The following is a 20,389-nucleotide window of genomic DNA, read 5'->3' on the forward strand; positions in this document are numbered from 1 at the left end:
CGTGCTATCCTCCTCAGCGCAACCGCTACGGCGCTTTTCTGGGTTGTTAATTTCACTGCCTTTGCCACGAGCGGTGGGCAGACGATGCTACGAGTGTACGGTCTTGCGGAAAAAATGCAATGCGTTCAGTTTCATTATGTGAGTTCGACTGAGCTTGACTAAATGTTGTATTTTCGCCTTGCGCGACTTGTTATTTCTTCTGTAATTTTACACATGTCGTGTGTATGTGTGTGTGTGTGTTTGAAAATGAGTTCTGGAGAGAGAGAAAGAGAGAGAGAGAGATAGGGGAAGGGAAACAAGTCCATCAGAATTTGATGACTCGTTACTACGAAAAAGTTTAAATCCATAACTATACCGAGCAACAAAAGAAACGCGAAAAAAATCGGCATCAGTGTTTGATTGACAAAATCTCGAACAATTTTAGAGTTAGAATGATCAAACCACAAAAGTTTGATGAAGGCATGTTTGACCTAGCTGTTGTGTGATTATTTTGATGCTGCGACTGTTTCAACACACGGGACAAGCAGGTTTAACGTTAATGAAGTTTTGGAGGTCTCGCTCAGTCTGTCTTCATCGCGTTCTCTGGCCACTAATCGGACACTCAGTGGTGGCTTCCAATGATGCTCCAGGTAGTGTCAGTGGCTGTATTGAATCGATCTCGAAGACGTTGTGGCAGGAAATTGCGATCTTGTCTTATTGAGGTAATGCGTATAATCCACTGCGTTGCAGTAACTGCAGCACTTCCAATGTCAACAAAACATTGCGGAAGGTGATAGACTGTTGACATGTGTACGTTTAAAGCACATGCCAGCGGCGCTTCTGGATCATCCCCAGCTTTAAATCGACCTGGCATTTTGGTGGTGTCAATCTTGGCATCCTGGCTGTTTCAAAAGTGAAACTGGCAGCAAGCGTGCCATGGTCTCTTTTGGTTGCTAATGCATTAGTGAACACGTCTCACACATCAGATTTCTCCTGCTCCACTTGCACGTGCTGCGAGCGCGCATTATGTGTTTAACGTTAAACCTGTTTGTCCCGTGTGCAAGTTAAAACAGTCACCGCAGCATCAAAATAATCACACAACCGCTAGGTCAAACATGCCTTCATCAAACGTTTGTGGTTTGATAATTCTAACTCTATAAATGTTTGAGATTTTGTCAAGCAAACAATGCAGAATTTTTTCGCGTTTCTTTTGTTGCTCAGTATAAATGAAAGAAAACGCAGCTAAAATAAATTACTCGTAATAACTTGTGACGACATACTGCAAAACGTTCCATACGCATTTCACTTCCGTTTGTCGTCATGAAGTTACTTCAAGCTTACGAGAGACAATTTGATGAAGACAGGTTTCCTTAACCAAATCCTTTTGAACTATACGACGTTTTCGCCGAAGCATGTTAGCTTGAATTCGGACAGATTTTCCTGAGGAACCGCCATTTTGGAAAGGGAAGTAACGCTAAGGTAACTCAAATCGGTTTACGGCAGTCACGCGTTTGGCGCGAGATTGATCGCTATCGTATTTTCCTACTGGAACTCCACCCTGTGGGATTTCCTGTATGCAGGGTCGGAATCCCCCCACAGGAACTCCATATACAGGGAATACCATTCTTTTGGTCGAAATAGACCCCTTCAGCCTAAATAGCCGTTGTACGGCTCTGGCAGTATATGTATGGACAAACATCTTTTATTGTTCATTACATGTATTATTATTACTTTTTTTTCTTCTTTTTGTATGTGTGTGTGTGTGTGTGTGTGTGTGTGTGTGTGTGTGTGTGTGTCTTTCCCAGCCTACATTCCTGGAAGACACTCTACTGCTCGACGACCTTGATCCTGGCCTTGGAGCGGTCGGTGTGGTGCTGGTTGAAGCTGTTTTCTCAACCACTGTACAGGTGACGACTGCAAGCTAGTGACCTCATCTCGGGGTGGGCCGGGCAAGTTCATGGTGACGTCATGGCTGCAGATCGAGGGGCTGCAGAAGTTCCACGAGGGCGACTACACGTGTGTGGCCTTCAACCAGCACCACACCGACCGCTCCAAGGCCAGGATCAAGGTCGTCGAGCAGTAGAGTGTCTGCCGCGCGTGCTGTGAGTGAGTATAACGTCATCATCATCGTCGTCTAGGGTTGATGTTGGACATTCTTTTCTGTGAATTTTGAACGAGTTTATTTGGTGAATGAAGGCGTCTCTCTCTCTCTCTCTCTCTCTCTCTCTCTCTCTCTCTCTCTCTCTCTCTCTCTCTCTCTCTCTCTCATGAACAATGGACGGTGAAACTAATTGTGTGTGTGTGTGTGTGTGTGTGTGTGTGTGTATGTATGTGTGCGTTCGTGCGTTCGTGCGTGCGTGTGTGTGTGTGTGTGTGTGTGTGTTAAGGAAGGGGGGAGAGGGAATTTATCTGGCAGGTTGTACGTATGTCACACACACACACACACACACACACACACACACACACACACACACACACACACACACACACAGGAGCGCGCGCACATTCAAGCACGCACGCACCATAACAGAACGCAGATGAGTTAAAAACGACAAAATGTTTATTCGCTAACATTTCCGATATGACACAAAGTCGTATAATTGCATACACTCATCTACAAATAGCATAACCGTGTTTTTGTGATTGTCAATGCAAAGCACGCCAGGCCATTTTCCCGGGCTTTTATCCCTGAAATAAAATACATTGTATTATTTTGCTTGAGTGACCTCATTGACGCAAGAGGTGGATTCATTTTCATAATGTGCAGAAGGGCCTAAATGATTTATGTCTGAGAAATAGACGGAAACAATCTCATACTTGAATTCTGAAAACAACAAAGGGTTGTTTACTTGGGGAGTCTACAAGTTCCACACCGCCGTGGATATTCAGTCAAGATAGGTCTTTTTCCTTGAAGACTTTTTAATTGGGGTGTAGAACATTGAATATCGCAAATTACGTCGCTATCATGTCATTGGAAGACATTGAATATCGCAAATGACGATACTTTGATGATGTCATTGGAAGAAGTTGAATCTGGCAAATGACGTTACTTTGATGATGTCATTGGAAGACGTTGAATCTGGCAAATGACGTTACTTTGATGATGTCATTGGAAGACGTTGAATCTGGCAAATGACGTTACTTTGATGATGTCATTGGAAGACGTTGAATCTGGCAAATGACGTTACTTTGATGATGTCATTGGAAGACGTTGACTTCGTTGTGATCAGGACGAAACCTGCGTTTTGTGGGCAGTATAATGTACAAGACAAAAACATTTAAGAAGAAAAAACTCAAACTACTGTGCTTGCAAACACAAACGAGAAAGGCACACGTTGGTTAGTGAAGTAATATTGGACATCGTTTTGGCAACTGGCGGATTGACTGTATGCATTCCCTATGGATATTGACCCTAGGCTTCTACAATTAGGTTATAATACGTTATACAGGAAAGTATAACAACACAAAACCAAGACACTGTACAAATCTTGGATGGATACGAGGGAAGGAAACACACCCACATTTTCAATGACTTAGAAGCCTCATTCTGGTATCACATGTAAGTTTGTAGGCAGTGTTGGCAGCATAAAGAAATAACTGGACGCACATTTCATTAAACAAACGCTGAAAACCAAACAACATACACGCACCTACGATGTTCTCAAAAGGCATAGACAAGATAACTGAAACACCACCCTTCGTTTGAAATAAAACCCACAAATACTTAACAAAATAAAACACTCCCTCAATCTGTCAAAAAATGAATAAATTCTGAAATATGTACAAGTGACCTCCACAATTTAATGCACAAAATCTAGCATAAAAAAGGCGAAAGAAATGTCAGCGGGTCTGACTGATTTTCAAAGTGACTCTCTTTCTAATGATTTCCTATCTGTTACATGTTCACATCACTCGATGTTTACCGTTTTCTTTAAATGTGTTTATTTGGCTATGTACATTGTTGTGGTATTTATGCCGCACGTAAACCAGTAACTATACACGTGATTAATTACTGTACAACAAAAACGTACAGCTAGTACACTGTGAAAACATAGCAACACGAAACACCTTCAGTTATGGCGTAAAACGTGCGGGTACAATTAACAAAGCCACAAGATATCAAATTGACTGGTGACCACAAATAGACATGGACGAATTTCCAGTACAATAAAGCACCATTTGAAATCAGAGACAAAAAAACGATCACAACTGAGATATCAGAAGCTTGGACATGAAACAGTTTTAGAAAGCTGTGATTTGATTCTTTCCGATTTATATAAATGACTGCCATTCGCCGAAACTCTTGTCGCGTGACGGTCAGTTTTGTAAAAGCATCAACTAGTGGACAGTTGTGATTATGCATAGTGGGTCCTCCGATGTCCTTGAGGGGGCGTGGCTTAGGGAGTTGTCTGTCAGTTTGATTGACATGATCTTGACACACTGTGTAGTGATCCCCTTGGTGCGCCGACGTCACTGAAAGACAACATCATCTTCACTGATCATTGTCATCAACATCGCCAGATGCAATCATGCGTGCACGCGACACACACACACAACAACACACACACACACACACACACACACACACACACACACACACACACACACACACACACACACACCACAACCACCACCAAAGAAAAAAGAAACTTATCAAAAACAGAGAAAAAGAAACGATATTATCAACTTTTGTGTAAAGGAGACTGATATTTTGTGGGAAAGCTTGAGGGCTATATATAGTTATAGGTTATTTTCCTAAAGCTTCTCAATGCGTCTTTATCTTTAGTTGTCTTCTGTTTGTTGAAGGAGGTGAATATTAGGGACTAACACTTATTTGAGATGTTGCTATTATTTTTTGTTTTCGCTAGCTAGACGGGGCCAACACTGCTAACAAAGTAGCCTATGCTACCGTAGGACAGTAGCATACTTGTTACATTGTCCTAGCTGTCATATACTGCAAAAGAGTTTAAATAAAAGGAAAACACACTGGTAGTAACCTGGTTAGGTACGTTTAAATCAATATTTCGGCATGTAAGTTATAACTGCTTTCTTCAGGATGGTATGGAAAGAATGAAAAAGAGTGTGTGCTAAAGTGTAAAGAGTGTAAACAGCCTAACTGTTTGGTGGTTTGTGCGTTCGCAGGTCTTTTGACTTGTGGAAGCTTTCCAGAGAGGGTAAGAGTATCGAATGTCATTTTTTTGATCGCTCTACTGCCCGAAGTTTGTCAGGATAGGAGGTGGTCCACTTTTACAACCGCGGGTCTACTATGTTTAGAAGCCGGTCCATATTATGGACCTTTCCCGTGTTTTTTTGTGTGCTTTTTTTTTCTCACTTTTGACGTTGGTAAACACAGATGAAGGGGCGTAAAGTACAGCGGTCTTTGGGAAAGTAAAACTGTACTATAGTTCCCTCCCCTGTTTGTGACTCGCTGAACTGATCACGCCTCTGGCAGTTTCACACCTGTGCGCTCTTTGATTGCGTCAGAAATTGCTCAGGTGTGCTCGGTAATAATGCCAAAATAGTCATCCACTTCACAAGCAGCAGAGTGGCGCAGTGGAAGCGTGCTGGGCCCATAACCCAGAGGTCCGTGGATCGAAACCACGCTCTGCTAATGTTTTTCCACTTTTCTTTCTTTCTTTTATCATTTGTTTAATATCTTAAGTTTCCAGAACTAAACACAGATCGACTGCTAACATTCCAAATGTTTAGACTAAAAAATAAACAAGATATAGAATAATGAAGCTATACTCAAAATAGACAGAATTGTTCCATAAAATCAAAACAGAATAACTTCTTTTCCCCTCTGTAAAAAAAGCAATAAAACCCGTTTATGCTAACTACGTTTAGCTTGTGTGTCAGCTATTTCTTGGCCGCAAGTTTTCACTCTATTTACTTGTCTTGGTCAGAAACAGTGCAATTGCCGGACATACGGACGGACACATATGAATCCTAAGACTCACTGATTCCTCAGGTGAGTCAAAAATGTACTAATTTCTCAATTAGAATTTGGCTTGAAAGAAAAAATGCCAAACCCGGTGTAACACGAGAAAATTACTCCCACGAGATTTTTACTCCGGAGTAAAAATTTCGTACGAAAATGTTACTCCCTTTACGAAAAAAACACTCCCCCATTACACGAGAAAATTACTCCCCACGACAGGTGAGTTCCGAGTAAACATTTCGTACAAAAATGTTACTCCCCAGACGAATAAAAAACGAATAAATTACTTCACCCTAACACGAGCAATTTAACTTCCCATGTCAGGTGTACGAAATTTATACTCCCTTGTCCCCTGTTAGTCTTGGTGGTGGAAGGGGTGGAGGGAGGGTAGCGCGACATTCGTTTGCGCGAGATCACTTATTGGCATTATCCCTTCGCCCGCGCATCCCATTTTCGCGTACGAGATTTTTACTGGAAGTAAAAAAAAATGGGCAGTAAAAATTTCGTGGAGGGAGTCATATTTTCGTGCCTTGGGGAGTTCTTTTCTCGTACGAAAAGTGTACTCGGAGTAAGAATTTCGTACGAAATTTTTACTCCGGAGTAAATTTTTCGTGGAGTAAAAATTTCGTGTTACACCGGTTTACAATTATTCTATTGTCTTCCTTATTATTTCCTAAATCCGAAAATAAGTACACACGCAGTATTTGATTTAAAAAGTGCCCAGAAATAATTAAATTGTGTTTCATATGGGCCCTGTCCGTCACCAAGACCACTGAGACAACACTGTCTCGGTCGCAGAGCTTCGGCCAGCCCGGGTCGTCATGTGGGCTCAGTTTCTGTCTCTTGGTCGGATAGAGTGACTGACTGCTCGGATGGGATTCTTTCCAAACTAAAACTATTTTATCCCTCCAAAAAAGGAAAGAAAAAAAGTACATCGGACACATATCAGTGACATTATTTTTCCAACGAATGTATTGACACTATTGATCATAAGACAGTTTGCTGGTCCCGTTTCAAGGCAAGGGAGAATACTCCGACAAACTCACAACGGCAAATGCGGCGATTATTCCCCCTGATCTCTTGCTGGTCGATTGCATCAGAAATTGATCGCTCCGAGCTGTTGCACTTTTTAGTGTTAACATTCAACCATTGCTCACAAGGAGCAGAGTGGCGCAGTGGAAGCGTGCTGGGCCCATAACCCAGAGGTCCGTGGATCGAAACCACGCTCTGCTAACATTTTTTTTTCTTTATTATTTGTAGTTTATTTTTATTTTTTATAATTGTTTGATTTGTATTCTTTCTTTCTTTATTTATTTGGTGTTTAACGTCGTTTTCAACCATTCAAGGTTATATCGCGACGGGGAAAGGGGGGAGATAGGATATCTAGAGCCACTTGTTAATTGTTTCTTGTTCACAAAAGCACTAATCAAAAAATTGCTCCAGGGGCTTGCAACGTAGTACAATATATGACCTTACTGGGAGAATGCAAGTTTCCAGTACAAAGGACTTAACATTTCTTACATACTGCTTGACTAAAATCTTTACAAACATTGACTATATTCTATACAGGAAACACTTAACAAGGGTAAAAGGAGAAACAGAACCGTTAGTCGCCTCTTACGACATGCTGGGTAGCATCGGGTAAATTCTTTCTCGTCCCAACCAATATAGGACTCCCCCTAACCCGCGGGGGGTTTTGATTTGTATGAAATAGACCATGAAGGTGGTACTTTATCTGTGTCCCTGTGTGGGGCTTCAGCTTGGCACAATCAGGATACAGCAACTCATGCAGCCTACACTTCAAAACTCGGCGTCTTCAAAAGGCAAGCGAAACGGTCAAACAAGATAAAAACAAGAACCAACAATTTTTTAGCAGAGCGTGGTTTCGACACACGGACCTCTGGGTTATGGGCCCAGCACGCTTCCACTGCGCCACTCTGCTGCATGAGTCGCAATGGGAACAGAACAAATCAAATACAGTTTAGATGAGAGCGATTTCTGTCGCAACAAGCGGCGATCGCACAAAGCTAGCCGGCGACCAGCGCACAGCTACTACCTAACTCAAGGCTCTCAACTTAACAGCTACGCGTACAACCCCATCCCGTCAGCTGAAGTCTGCAAGGTGCATCAACAAAACAAGACGACTGTTTCCGAGAACAGTTATTTTAGTATTAAAAAACAAGTCGCGTAAGGCGAAATTACTACATTTAGTCAAGCTGTGGAACTCACAGAATGAAACTGAACGTAGTCCGCCGCAAGTGCAAAAGGCAGTGAAAGTGACTCGACGAGCCTGTTTGGTGCGGTAGCGGTTGCGCTGTGCTTCATAGCACGCTTTACTGTACCTCTCTTCGTTTTAACTTTCTGAGCGTGTTTTTAATCCAAACATATCATATCTATATGTTTTTGGAATCAGGAACCGACAAGGAATACGATGAAATAGTTTTTAAAACGATTTAGGAAATTTAATTTTAATCATAATTTTTATATTTTTAATTTTCAGAGCTTGTTTTTAATCCGAATATAACATATTTATATGTTTTTGGAATCAGAACATGATGAAGAATAAAATAAAAGTAAAAAACGTCTGGGGATATCATACGCAGGAACTCTCATGTAAAATTTCATAAAGTTCGGTCCAGTAGTTTACTCTGAATCGCTCTACACACACACACGCACAGACAGACACACACACACACACACACACACACACGTACACACACACACACACACACACACACACCACGACCCTCGTCTCGATTCCCCCTCTATGTTAAAACATTTAGTCAAAACTTGACTAAATGTAAAAAAAGAGTCCACACTACCGCCATTACATTGGGGTAGAGCGTCCCGGGTGTAGGGAAGAGGTGGACTGATGGTTGGAGTCAGGAGGGAAGGGGTGGAGTGTTCATATAGAACCAAGTTCTATCCCTGTGTGCACAAGATCATTGCAGCTTGTATTAGACCATGATCGACCATATTTCATAATGTGCCATAATCATAACCCGTGTCCGGTGGCGCGCGCGCGTGTGTGTGTGCGTGTGTTTGTATTGTGTGTGTGTATGTGTGTGTGTGTTGGTAGGTGTGTGTGTATGGGGGGGTATGTGTGTGTGTGGGCGTGGGTTTGTGCGGTGTGTGCGTGTGTGTATGAGAGAGAGAGAGAGAGAGAGAGAGAGAGAGAGAGAGAGAGAGAGAGAGAGAGAGAGAGAGAGAGAGAGAGAGAGAGAGAGATCTCAACATGGCTTGCTGTGTTGTACCAGATTTACACGAGTTGTTTTTAAAAATATTGAACTGCGTGCGAAAGAGAGAGAGAGAGAGAGAGAGAGAGAGCGAGAGAGAGAGAGAGAGAGAGAGAGAGAGAGAGAGAGAGAGAGAGAGAGAGAGAGAGAGAGAGGGAGTACATGCATCACATAAAACTTCAGAATTAGGATGATGATGACAGACGACGACGACGACGATGATGATGATGATAACGTCATTCTCACTCACAGCACGCGCCGTCGCGATATAACCTTCGTGGACTTGAAAACGACGTTAATACACCAAATAAAGAAAGAAACTCACAGCACGCGCGGCAGACACTCTACTGCTCGACGACCTTGATCCTGGCCTTGGAGCGGTCGGTGTGGTGCTGGTTGAAGGCCACACACGTGTAGTCGCCCTCGTGGAATTTCTGCAGCCCCTCGATCTGCAGCCATGACGTCACCATGAACTTGCCCGGCCCGCCCCGAGATGACGTCACCAGCTTGCAGTCGTCACCTGTACAGTGTTTGGGAAAACAGGTTGAAGTTAGGTCGACATTCTATTCTGTGAATTTTGAACGAGTTTCTTTGGTGAATGAAGGTCTCTCTCTCTCTCTCTCTCTCTCTCTCTCTCTCTCTCTCTCTCTCTCTCTCTCTCTCTCTCTCTCTCTCTCTCTCTCTCTCTCTCTCTCTCTCTGTATGTATGTCTTTGTCTGTGTCTCCCTCTGAGTCTCTCCGCTTCTGTCTTTCTATGTCTGTCTCTCTCTCTCTCTCTCTCTCTCTCTCTCTCTCTCTCTCTCTCTCTCTCTCTCTCTCTCTCTCTCTCTCTCGTGAACAATGGAAGCTAACATTGTGTGTGTGTGCGTGCGTGTTTGTGTGTGCGTGCGTGTTTGTGTGTGTGCGTGTGTGTGTGTGCGTGCGTGTGTGTATGCGTGCGTATGCGTGCGTGCGTGCGTGCGTGTATGTGTTTTGTTGGGGGGGGGGGGGGGTGGGTTACCTGGCAGGTTGAATGTCTGGTTGTCGGCCCTGGTGAAGACCCATGCCATTGAGGGGGTAGGCAGACCCATAGCCTCACACTGCAGCACCACGTTGCTGTCGGTGTGGTTGCGCACGTACTCCGGCTTCGTCACGATGGTAGCACCTGGCCAACATAGAGAGAGGGGCAGCCTGGTAAGTCAGTGGTAACACACACATCACGTTCATCTCCTCTTTCGCTACAGATAGGAACCTCTTTTTTTGCTACGTCCGTGTTAGCTCAACCGACACATCAATACCAGAGATCTAAGAGTGGACAAACAAATACGGGAGTCGTACAAAAGGGAGAGAAGTCAGTTTTATTACAATTTGCTGCACCCACGTGACAGAAGACTGAATGCGACTACCCAAACAGTGGACGTACTAATGGAAAATACCCATACGCTCATGAAACATTGCAAGGTAAACATGTTGTTTCTAATTCACGGAATCATCAACATGTTTGCCCATTTCGCGTACCATTTTTCACAATTGAGCACGACATATATATTGTGTGTGAACGACAAAAGCACACGGTGACCACTGCTGAAATAATGAAACCTTTTGCAATTTGTTCCGCTTGTGTTAAATGCTTTGGCAACATTTGTGTGTAATATTGCTAGGGAACGGTGTGACAAATTCGTATCTGAATCATCTAAACGGCCAGTGAATGAACAATGAAGATACGATCTGCACATACGGGCATCAACCTCCCGAAAACTTAGATCGTAGTCTGACAGGGAACAAGAATTGTTTGCAGTGATACCCAGCTTGTTTTGTTGTCATATTCCACACTTACCCGGCCTGACACCTACACAGGCCATTGTTCTCAATGTTGAACTTTGTCTGGTCTTCCTAGTAATTACATTTAGTCAAGTTTTGACTAAATTTTTTAACATAGAGGGGGAATCGAGACGAGGGTCGTGATGTATGTGTGTGTGTCTGTGTGTGTGTGTGTAGAGCGATTCAGAGTAAACTACTGAACCGATCTTAATGAAATTATACATGAGAGTTCATGGGTATGATATCCTCAGAAGTTTTTTTTTCATTTTTTTTATAAATGTCTTTGATGACGTCATATCCGGCTTTTTGTAAAAGTTGAGGCGGCACTGTCACACCCTCATTTTTCAATCAAATTGATTGAAATTTTGGCAAGACAATCTTCGACGAAGGCCGGACTTTGGTATTGCATTTCAGCTTGGAGGCTTAAAAGTTAATTGATGACTTTGGTCATTAAAAATCTGAAAATTGTAATTAAAATTATATTTTTATAAAACGATTCAAAAATAATTTCATCTTATTCTTTATCCTTTTCTGATTCCAAAAACATATATATATATATATGTTATATTCGGATTACAAATAAGCTCTGAAAATTAAAAATATAAAAATTATGATTAAAATTAATGTTTTGAAATCGATTTAAAAACAATTTCATCTTATTTCTTGTCGGTTCCTGATTCCAAAAAACATATAGGTATAATATGTTTGGATTAGAAACAAGCTCAGAAAGTTAAAAAGAATAGAAATAAAGAAAAGCGTGCTATCCTTCTCAGAGGAACGACTACCCCGCTCTTCTGGATTGTCAATTTCACTGCCTTTGCCATGAGCGGTGGACTGACGATGCTACGAGTATACGGTCTTGCTGAAAAAATGCAGTGCGTTCAGTTTCATTCTGTGAGTACGACAGCTTGACTAAATGTTGTATTTTCGCCTTACGCGACTTGTTTTAATATATGTTTAACTTTATAATTAATCACGCAGTAGCAATAGAGGAATTCCGGAAATAACTCTGTCGGTTTTTATGGATTGTGGAAGAATTACGTTCCCTTGTTTTTCTTTTTGGCCTCACATTAATGGGGCGAAGTTTGCTTTGCGAAGCTGGCAGCACAGAGCTTTAGCACTGAGTGTTGGGTAACACAACTTGATGAAAAACACTTGGGGCTCCATTAAGGACGGCCTTAAAGGCTGACATAGTCCTATTTCGTTAGTGTCATTACTTCCACGGCTTTTCCCATCGTTGCGGGGATGTATAAATTAAGCTTCCTGCAAAGTTTTAGGTTTGAAGTCCTTACCAATTACGAGAAATAATTAATTCTTTACTGAATTGTTTAGCAACAGTTCTCCGGGACTTGGGCTATTTTTAGACCGTTGACGTCACTTCGTGACGTTTCGTAAACCAAAGATGGCGTCGGAGACAGTCAAAGCGCGGTTGCGTACAATGACAAAAAAGATAGAAGTAAACCCGTCTAATTTTCTAAAGATGTCAAGGCCACTAAATCTGCTGAGAAGAGAAAGTGGACTCCTTGCTTCATCACCAGCGCTGGGTCGCGCTGAAAGAAAGATTTTTTGCGTCAGAGGCCCATCGCTTCAAATTGAGAACCAAGTACAAAGGGGATACTGAACTCGCCAAAGTTTTGCTGGACACGTGAGTACATATGCCTATTAGAAAATTAGATGTACTTGTAGCTTGTCAGCTGAAGTCTGTGGCCTTATTCTTGCGAATATGTGCTGTGAGAGATCGTATATTTCCGCCAGCGCAATTTCCGGAAAACATCCACTTTGAGACTGTTCTGTTTACATTCGACACTATCAACACCACTTTGCAATTCTGAAATAATTTTTTCTGTGTTCGAAAGCTACAGGCAATCGTTATTATATCCCCTTAGGTACAGTTTTATAACATTATTGGCACATGTAAACAATATGAATTAATTAATGAACGCTACGAATATGGCAGCAACCCTTCCACAACCCATTAAAGTTGACAAAGTTTTATTTAAACATTGTCTATAAGGCCAAACAAAAAATATATGTTGGTTTTGGGTTACATGACCCAAAATAGGGTCGGTAGGTCGGTTTATTTTTAATTTTTAATTTTTTCTTTTAGTCTCGGTATGGTTCGCAAAATGTGCCAGAGGATGTTGTTTTTTTGGTGTGTTTTTTGAGAAATGGTCGGCGGGAAAAAATAGGGTCGGTCGGGTTGCCCTAAACCAACATATATTTTTGTTTCGCCTAATGACCCCAAGTCTCACCGGGCTCGCAGGGTCCGACGGACTTGACGTTGAGCGTGTTGGTGCGCTGTTCCCTGACCGCCGTGGCCATTAGCTGACACAGGTTGCTGTACGTCTTGTTGTCGCTGCCGCACAGGATCTCCTGGAACTTGCACAGACAGATGGCGCCCGTGCTCTCCGACTCCCGGCACTCCAGTCCGTCGCCACACTGGTCGTTGGCACTGAACACAGCGGGGAGATACAGAATTGAAACAAGAATGATAAATTCTTGGAACGTTTAATTTATCACACACACACACACACACACACACACACACACACACACACACACACACACACACAACCTCTTCACCTCCCTCAATCCTACCATCCCCTCACACACACACACACACTCACACAACCTCCTCACCCAACCTGCACCCACCCCTATCCCTAACCCGACCCCCTCCAATCCTACCAACCCCCAACCCCGCACAAACACACACACACACACACACACAATTATCTTGCCGTATCCCCTGCTGTCAGCTGTGTTTACATTTAAACTACTCACTTATCGCCCCCCCCCCCCCCCCCCCCCGGCGCAAATCAAGAGCACACGATAATCCCAAAGAAATGACACTCCTCTTTCTCTCCCTCTTATTACTTACAGTTATACTCACACACCTGCGCGCGCGCACACACTCACATACACCTGACACACACGCAATCACTCTCGTGCGCACATACATCACACGTAGCCAAGTCATGTATTGATTTTGGGCAAATAACGAGGGCAGTTTATTCAAGAGAATACCATCTGACAATGAGAGATATCATTGTGCAGTGATAAGTCCACAACAAAAAACAACAAACATTTGGTTACACTAACAACAAACACAAGGAGCCCTCACTCAAAAATTTAACACCGTGAATAATGATTACATAACAAGGTTCGAGTCGCTTCATGCACAACCTCACTTCAAGTGAAGGCACAAACAGGCATGCATTTGCATCAAAATTAAAAACATCATGCAACGAATTGCTAACAAAATACAACGGTGGATGCCGGGGGTGGATGGGGGGTAAGAAATAGTTGGCATATGCCCGCTGCGCCGCGCTGGTAAGGACTGACCACAATGTGTTTTGATCTCCCGTTCTTATAGACCCCCGCTGATGCATCACACGTGCAAGCCCCCCGGCAACATGGACATTGTGGCTGGGCTCTTCTCCTTGACTTTCACAAGTCCTCCTCTCCCCTCTCTTTCTAATTACGGGCCTAAGTGTTGATATCCTGCTTTACTACCCTCTCTTCCCTACCTGCCAACACTGATCCCTTTAGGTCTACCTCAAGTATCTAACATCCTCCTCCTCCACCCGCGGCTAATCTGTCTCGTTTAAATAGAGTTTATCTGACGCTGTCCGCTCTATCTAAACTCACACTACAACGTGTAATGACTGTGGTGCCCTGCGGATCGCTGGCCGTGTTCATCTACAGCATCACAAGGCCTCTGTCTCGCGTCTCGTTTTTCATCGCCGTAAAGGCTAAAGCTCCGGTTTTTGTCATTCGGTTTGCCTACCATTCGGAATGCAACTTGCCATCTTCATGACAAATCTTTGGGGGAAATTTTCAGCCAGTTTCTGAAAACTCTGGTTCGATCTAATTCTTTAGAAGAAGAAACAAGTCGCGTAAGGCGAAAATACAACATTTAGTCAAGCTGTCGAACTCACACAACTCACAGAATGAAACTGAACGCACTGCATTTGTTCACCAAGTGTATACTCGTAGCATCGTCAGTCCACCGCTCGTGGCAATGGCAGTGAAATTGACAAGCCAGATCCGGCGCGAATAGCGCGGCAGAGGTTGCGCTGAGAAGGATAGCATGCTTTTCTGTATCTCTATTCTTTTTAACTTTCTGAGCTTGTTTGTAATCCAAACATATCATATATAATGTTTTTGGTATCAGAAACCGACAAGGAATAAAATGAGATTGTTTTTAAATCGATTTCGGAAATTTAATTTTAATCAATCAATCAATCAATATGAAGCTTATATAGCGCGTATTCCGTGGGTACAGTTCTAAGCGCTTTTAATTTTCAGAGCTTGTATTTTTATCTGAATGTAACATATTTATATGTTTTTGGAATCAGAAAATGATGAAGAATAAGATACCATTGTTTTTGGATCGTGTTATAAAAAAAATAATTTTAATTACAATTTTCAGATTTGTTATGACCAAACTCATTAAGTAATTTCTAAGCCTCAAAGCTGAAATGCAATACCAAAGTCCGGCCTTCGTGAAAGATTGCTTGGGAAAAAATTTCAATTAATCAATTAAGAAAAATGAGAGTGTGACAGTGTCGCCTCAACTATCACAGAAAACGGGATATGACGTCATCAGAGACATCTATCGAAAAAATGAAAAAAACGTCTGGGGATATCATCCCCAGGAACTCTCATGTAAAGGTTTATGAAGATCGGTCTAGTAGTTTACTCTAAATTGCTCTACACACACACACACACACACACACACACACACACACACACCACGACCCTCGTCTCGATTCCCCCTCTATGTTAAAACATTTAGTCAAAACTTGACTCAATGTAATAGGACAGGGCCGACTAACGGACTAACCCCCCCCCCCCCCCCTCCCCCAGGAACACTGAACTTCATCACTGACAGCTCTGACTTCCTGCATGTCTTCACAGGAAAGCCTTCATTAGTTTATGTACACGACCACACACGGCCACACACGACCACACACGGCCACACACGGCCAGACTTTCACACCGTGTAAGAGCAGATGTCTTCTTGAACACACACCGAAAATACACGGCCTGGCTGCGTTCTGTGAGCAGAGAGAATTTTTATAACACGATTTTGCAGATTCCGTGTCAAAGCCAAAGGTGTCAGTTACTGGAAAGATGAACGTGTCCATGAGCATTTTGCTTGTTATCGTTCTATAAGTTTCTGTTGGTTTTTTGTTGTTGTGTGAAACGATTCTTTATAACCTAAAGTGAATAAAACATGCTTTAAAAAAAATTAAATCAGCAAAAAAAGCCACTCTGCACAGCCTGAAAGCCGGCAGGCTGTGGAACTATCTATGTTTGCTTTCAGTGTGACAAGTGGAAGGTTGCTCTGATCCCAGACACTAAACAGCAAAAAGGGATCCGTGGTGATTACAAGACGATCTACATACATGTACAGATGGAAAGAAATATACATCGTATCGGCCCGCAGTGATGAGCACGTACACCCTGACAGTGCCACAGCCAGCGCCGTGACCTACTGACGGGACAGGGTGGGGCCGCGCTGTTCGCTCTCATCTCAACACACACACTTCATCAACTGACAACAAGGGCATTATATATGAGTCACTTTCTTCAAATCAGCTATTTTCTCTGAATATCATAAGTGTAGTAACTTCATCGTTCAGTTTCTTTCTCGGAGAAAAACAGTCTGAACAAGGAAAGAAAAGTAGGTCATTCTGGCACACTATCACCTGTAAGCCACCTTTACCCGAACCTCTATAATGCCATCCTTTGATAAAGTTCAAGAGTAGTGTCCCAAACTGATTTCAAAGTCAAAATTATCGTCTTTCTTCACGGTTTTGTCTCAATTTCAACACACTCAGTCACGGCTCTGTCTGGAATTCTTGAATTTGGGACAGTACACTTGAACACCCCCCCCCCCCCTCACTCCCCGTATCTTACTCGATGTTGCAGGGTCGTCCCTCCAGCCTGGCACAGATGTCGCAGCATCCACAGTCATCCTTGGTGGTGCCCGCCAGACAGTTGGCTCCGTTCAGCGCCGGGCACGCCTCGGGATCGCAGACCGGACACTTTTTGGCCGCCATTGCTACAGCCAGCACGGCCGCCATGACACCTAGCGCACACTCCAACTTCATCGCGAACTCGGTTTCTTCTCACAACTTATCACTGAGGTAAAATAATCCTGAGTCAACCCACACTCGATGCCGCTTCAAGCCAGAGGAACAAGAAGAAGGAAATGTCTTCTATCTTCTCTCTCCTCTCCTAACACGAAAAGTTTCCGCGAGAAGTTGGGTCCGTCAGAACTTTGTGGAGTTTCTTGCACCCAGTGTGACGTGTACACAGATAGTGCAGAGGAGGAAGAAGGGATTAGCAGACGGCGGATGCCAGCACACACCCAGCACACGCACACACCGTCAAACTCACAGACTCACGGCAGGCGGTGCTTGGAGAGGAAACGGCACACACACTGCCCTGCTGCCTACCGTGTGTTCACTCTTGGCATTCCTTACACCTACGCGTGCAGTGCATAATTATGATGGTACTCACTTTCCGTTTCGTGCGTGATGCTAGGTACTGTGGGAGGGGTGCGAGTCTTTGCGCTGGCCATAGTGTTGCCAGGTTGGCTGGGTTGGTTGGTGGTGGAGATATCAGACCTGGAGATGGACGCTGAGATAGGCAAGCTCACACTCTCCGGGCAGCGCTCAGGGTGCTACTCACTGTCACTGTCCTGCATGATGCCAGGTACTAGTTGCGCTCTCTAAGTATTTGCGCTGGTCCAAGTTAGGTAGGGTTGAAGATGGAGATATGAGTCTAATGAGACGAAAAAGGAAAGACTGGAGCATGCCGACACCCTTTGTGCAGCGCGCATGTTGAGACTCAGTGTTAAATAGGTGTGGCGTGCCGTGACTAGCTATAGACTGCTGGAGGTGAATGCACTGGGTTGTTGCGCTGGTCATAGCTGTGTACAGTTGGAGGCGAATATATATATGTATATCAGTCAGAGTGAAGAAGGGGGAGGGGGGTTGGGAGAGAAAAGAGCTGCCTTACGACGCAATCTTATTATGGCATAATGATAATGGTTACTCACCGCGGAGATACGTTCCACGACGGTGACGGTGTAACGATGTGACGGTGTAACGGTGTCCTAATCTGAGACAGATAACCCGGCACTAGCAGTATCAGCAGGTACACGCCGCGGAATCAGTTGTATTTTTCCTTCCACTTTTCATAGCAATTTCTGCAGGCATGTCATGTGTCATGGCTTCAGTGTAAGCCCCCCTCCCCCAAAAAAACACACACACACACACACACACAAACAGTGTGTGTGTGTGTGTGTGTGTGTGTCAGTGTGTGTGTCAGTGAAACTGAGTGTTAGTGTGTGTGTGTGTGTGTGTGTGTGTTCGTGTTCGTGTGTGTGTGTTTGTGTTTGTGTGCGCTACACGTGTATGCCTCGCCACCATGATCATCCGCTTATTCCCAAAATTACCCATCATCAAAACGTAAAAGGTGTAGAAAAAAAACCCTGACAAAGTAACAGCATTACCGCGAGCAACTTTTTATATTTAGTCAAGTTTTGATTTTTCTTTTTCACAAACTGAAAATATCAGTGTCTTGGACTGAGCTTGCTACATCAGTTTGGACAAAAAGAACTTGGTGCAGCGACGATAAACCGGTCGAATATACCGTGGCCCGGTCGAATCTGACCGGCCTCACACTGAAAATGTCAGCTGTTGGACTGTGACGCGACATGGCCTGGCATTGTCATGTGGCTGGTATTTCCTTTTTCTTCAAATTGACACTCAGTGACTGAAATAGCAACACCGGTTTGAAAGTTTTACCTTTCTGCACCGACTGCGGAACCAGCCTGGGAAGTGGTTTCCACATTGCGGACTTTTGGTTTAATCATTCAAAGTCCACTCACTGCACTGTATAAATGAATGGGAAAAATGTATCACGGTCTTGCACCGTCAGAGTTATGAGTGGAGAATTACTTGACACTGAGAGACTCAGTAGAGTGCACTGGCACTGTCACACGCATTCGTAATTCATGTATTAGTGAAGGGAAGTGAAAATAGGGTAATGAAGTTTTACCACTTACCCAATATCCATAACACGCGACCAGTTGTTTTTGAAAATGTCCGCCAAAAAGTGTGTGTGTTTTATTTTTCAATATTTATGTTTTTGTATCGCTTTATCGTTCACCGATACGGGACGATGGGTGCCCGTCGTGGTGTAGTCGTACTGTATATTTGTGTGTGTTTTCAAGCTGCATGACGGTGACGTATAATTATGACGGGCGGCTTGTATTTCACCTGAGTCACGACAGAGTCACCTGACGGCCCTGCTAATAATTATGTTTCTTGTAGTAGTGTTTCTGTGGGCGAAACATATTAAAAGTTTGAAAATTCTCTAATGCTAAAAAAAATGCCGCTAACATAGACGACGGTCACCCGTGCCCCCAAGTCGCTTCACGCGACTCGGATCAGCACCTCGATGATCAGCAGTAAAGCCCTGTAGATATAAATTTCAAAACACTTTTGAGGCCGGGTCAAGTCAAGTTGTTTCAGTTAGGGACATTCGTGTGTAAAAAGGCCCCAATAACAATATTCCCGAAAGAAGTTACTGCTTTTGCGGCATGTTTCCCCACTTTTAGCTAATGGACGGTGTCGACGTACAAGGACTTCCTATTGCACACGATGGCTGCAGCACTGAACAGCACTGACAGTCGGTGTCACCATTTACAATGATAGTGCATGTGGTCAGAAATAGCTTGTCTTTATTTTTTTTTTAATAAACTATGTTCTTAGTAAAAAATATTTAAAAAAAATAAAATACGCTTGGACAGTAAAGTAATTATGACGTTTGGGTAGTATTTATTGCTCCGGTCTCTGGACCAGTAACTTGATTCAAATGTATCATAGGTATAAAGAAAATTTTCCATTTTTACATTTAGTCAAGTTATGACTAAATGTTTTAACATAGAGGGGGGAATCGAGACGAGGGTCGTGGTGTGTGTGTCTGTGTGTCTGTGCGTGTGTGTGTGTGTAGAGCGATTCAGACCAAACTACTGGACCGATCTTTATGAAATTTGACATGAGAGTTCCTGGGTATGATATCCCCATACTTTTTTTTCATTTTGTTGATAAATGTCTTTGATGACGTCATATCCGGCTTTTCGTGAAAGTTGAGGGGGCACTGTCACGCCCTCATTTTTTAACCAAATTGGTTGAAATTTTGGTCAAGTAATGTTCGACGAAGCCCGGACTTCGGTATTGCATTTCAGCTTGGTGGCTTAAAAATTTAATTAATGACTTTGGTCATTAAAAATCTGAAAATTGTAAAAAAAAATTTTTTTTTATAAAACTATCCAAATTTACGTTCATCTTATTCTCCATCATTTGCTGATTCCAAAAACATATAAATATGTTATATTTGGATTAAAAAC

At 43.2% G+C, this 20,389-nt stretch overlaps 1 protein-coding gene and 2 non-coding genes across 3 annotated transcripts; 2 read left to right on the top strand and 1 right to left on the bottom strand.

Annotated features, from left to right (window-relative positions):
- Window positions 1-2,521: 2,521 nt before the first annotated feature.
- Window positions 2,522-17,373, bottom strand: LOC138981346 (insulin-like growth factor-binding protein-related protein 1). The gene is made up of 5 exons (XM_070354232.1): window positions 16,885-17,373; window positions 13,209-13,408; window positions 10,157-10,300; window positions 9,482-9,676; window positions 2,522-4,452 (listed from the first exon to the last, which is right to left on the bottom strand). Exons 1-4 carry the CDS (start codon window positions 17,076-17,078, stop codon window positions 9,501-9,503), a joined length of 714 nt encoding a protein of 237 aa, XP_070210333.1. The 5' UTR covers window positions 17,079-17,373; the 3' UTR covers window positions 2,522-4,452; window positions 9,482-9,500.
- Trnam-cau (transfer RNA methionine (anticodon CAU)) lies at window positions 5,519-5,590 on the top strand. The gene has a single exon. It is a non-coding gene; the product is annotated as a tRNA-Met (tRNA).
- Window positions 7,082-7,153, top strand: Trnam-cau (transfer RNA methionine (anticodon CAU)). Its single transcript has one exon. It is a non-coding gene; the product is annotated as a tRNA-Met (tRNA).
- Window positions 17,374-20,389: the final 3,016 nt, after the last annotated feature.

Source organism: Littorina saxatilis, linkage group LG12 (genome assembly GCF_037325665.1).
Source record: "Littorina saxatilis isolate snail1 linkage group LG12, US_GU_Lsax_2.0, whole genome shotgun sequence".
NCBI classification, from domain to species: domain Eukaryota; kingdom Metazoa; phylum Mollusca; class Gastropoda; order Littorinimorpha; family Littorinidae; genus Littorina; species Littorina saxatilis.

Bases quoted from the DNA above. Each gene is read 5' to 3' on its own strand.
- LOC138981346 (XM_070354232.1), bottom strand. From the start codon at position 17,078: ATGAAGTTGGAGTGTGCGCTAGGTGTCATGGCGGCCGTGCTGGCTGTA. The intron at 13,409-16,884 runs GTAAGATACGGG...CGCTGTGTTCAG, and splicing joins GGACGACCCTGCAACATCGA to TGCCAACGACCAGTGTGGCG. The intron at 10,301-13,208 runs GTGAGACTTGGG...TATGTTGGCCAG, and splicing joins CGTCGGACCCTGCGAGCCCG to GTGCTACCATCGTGACGAAG.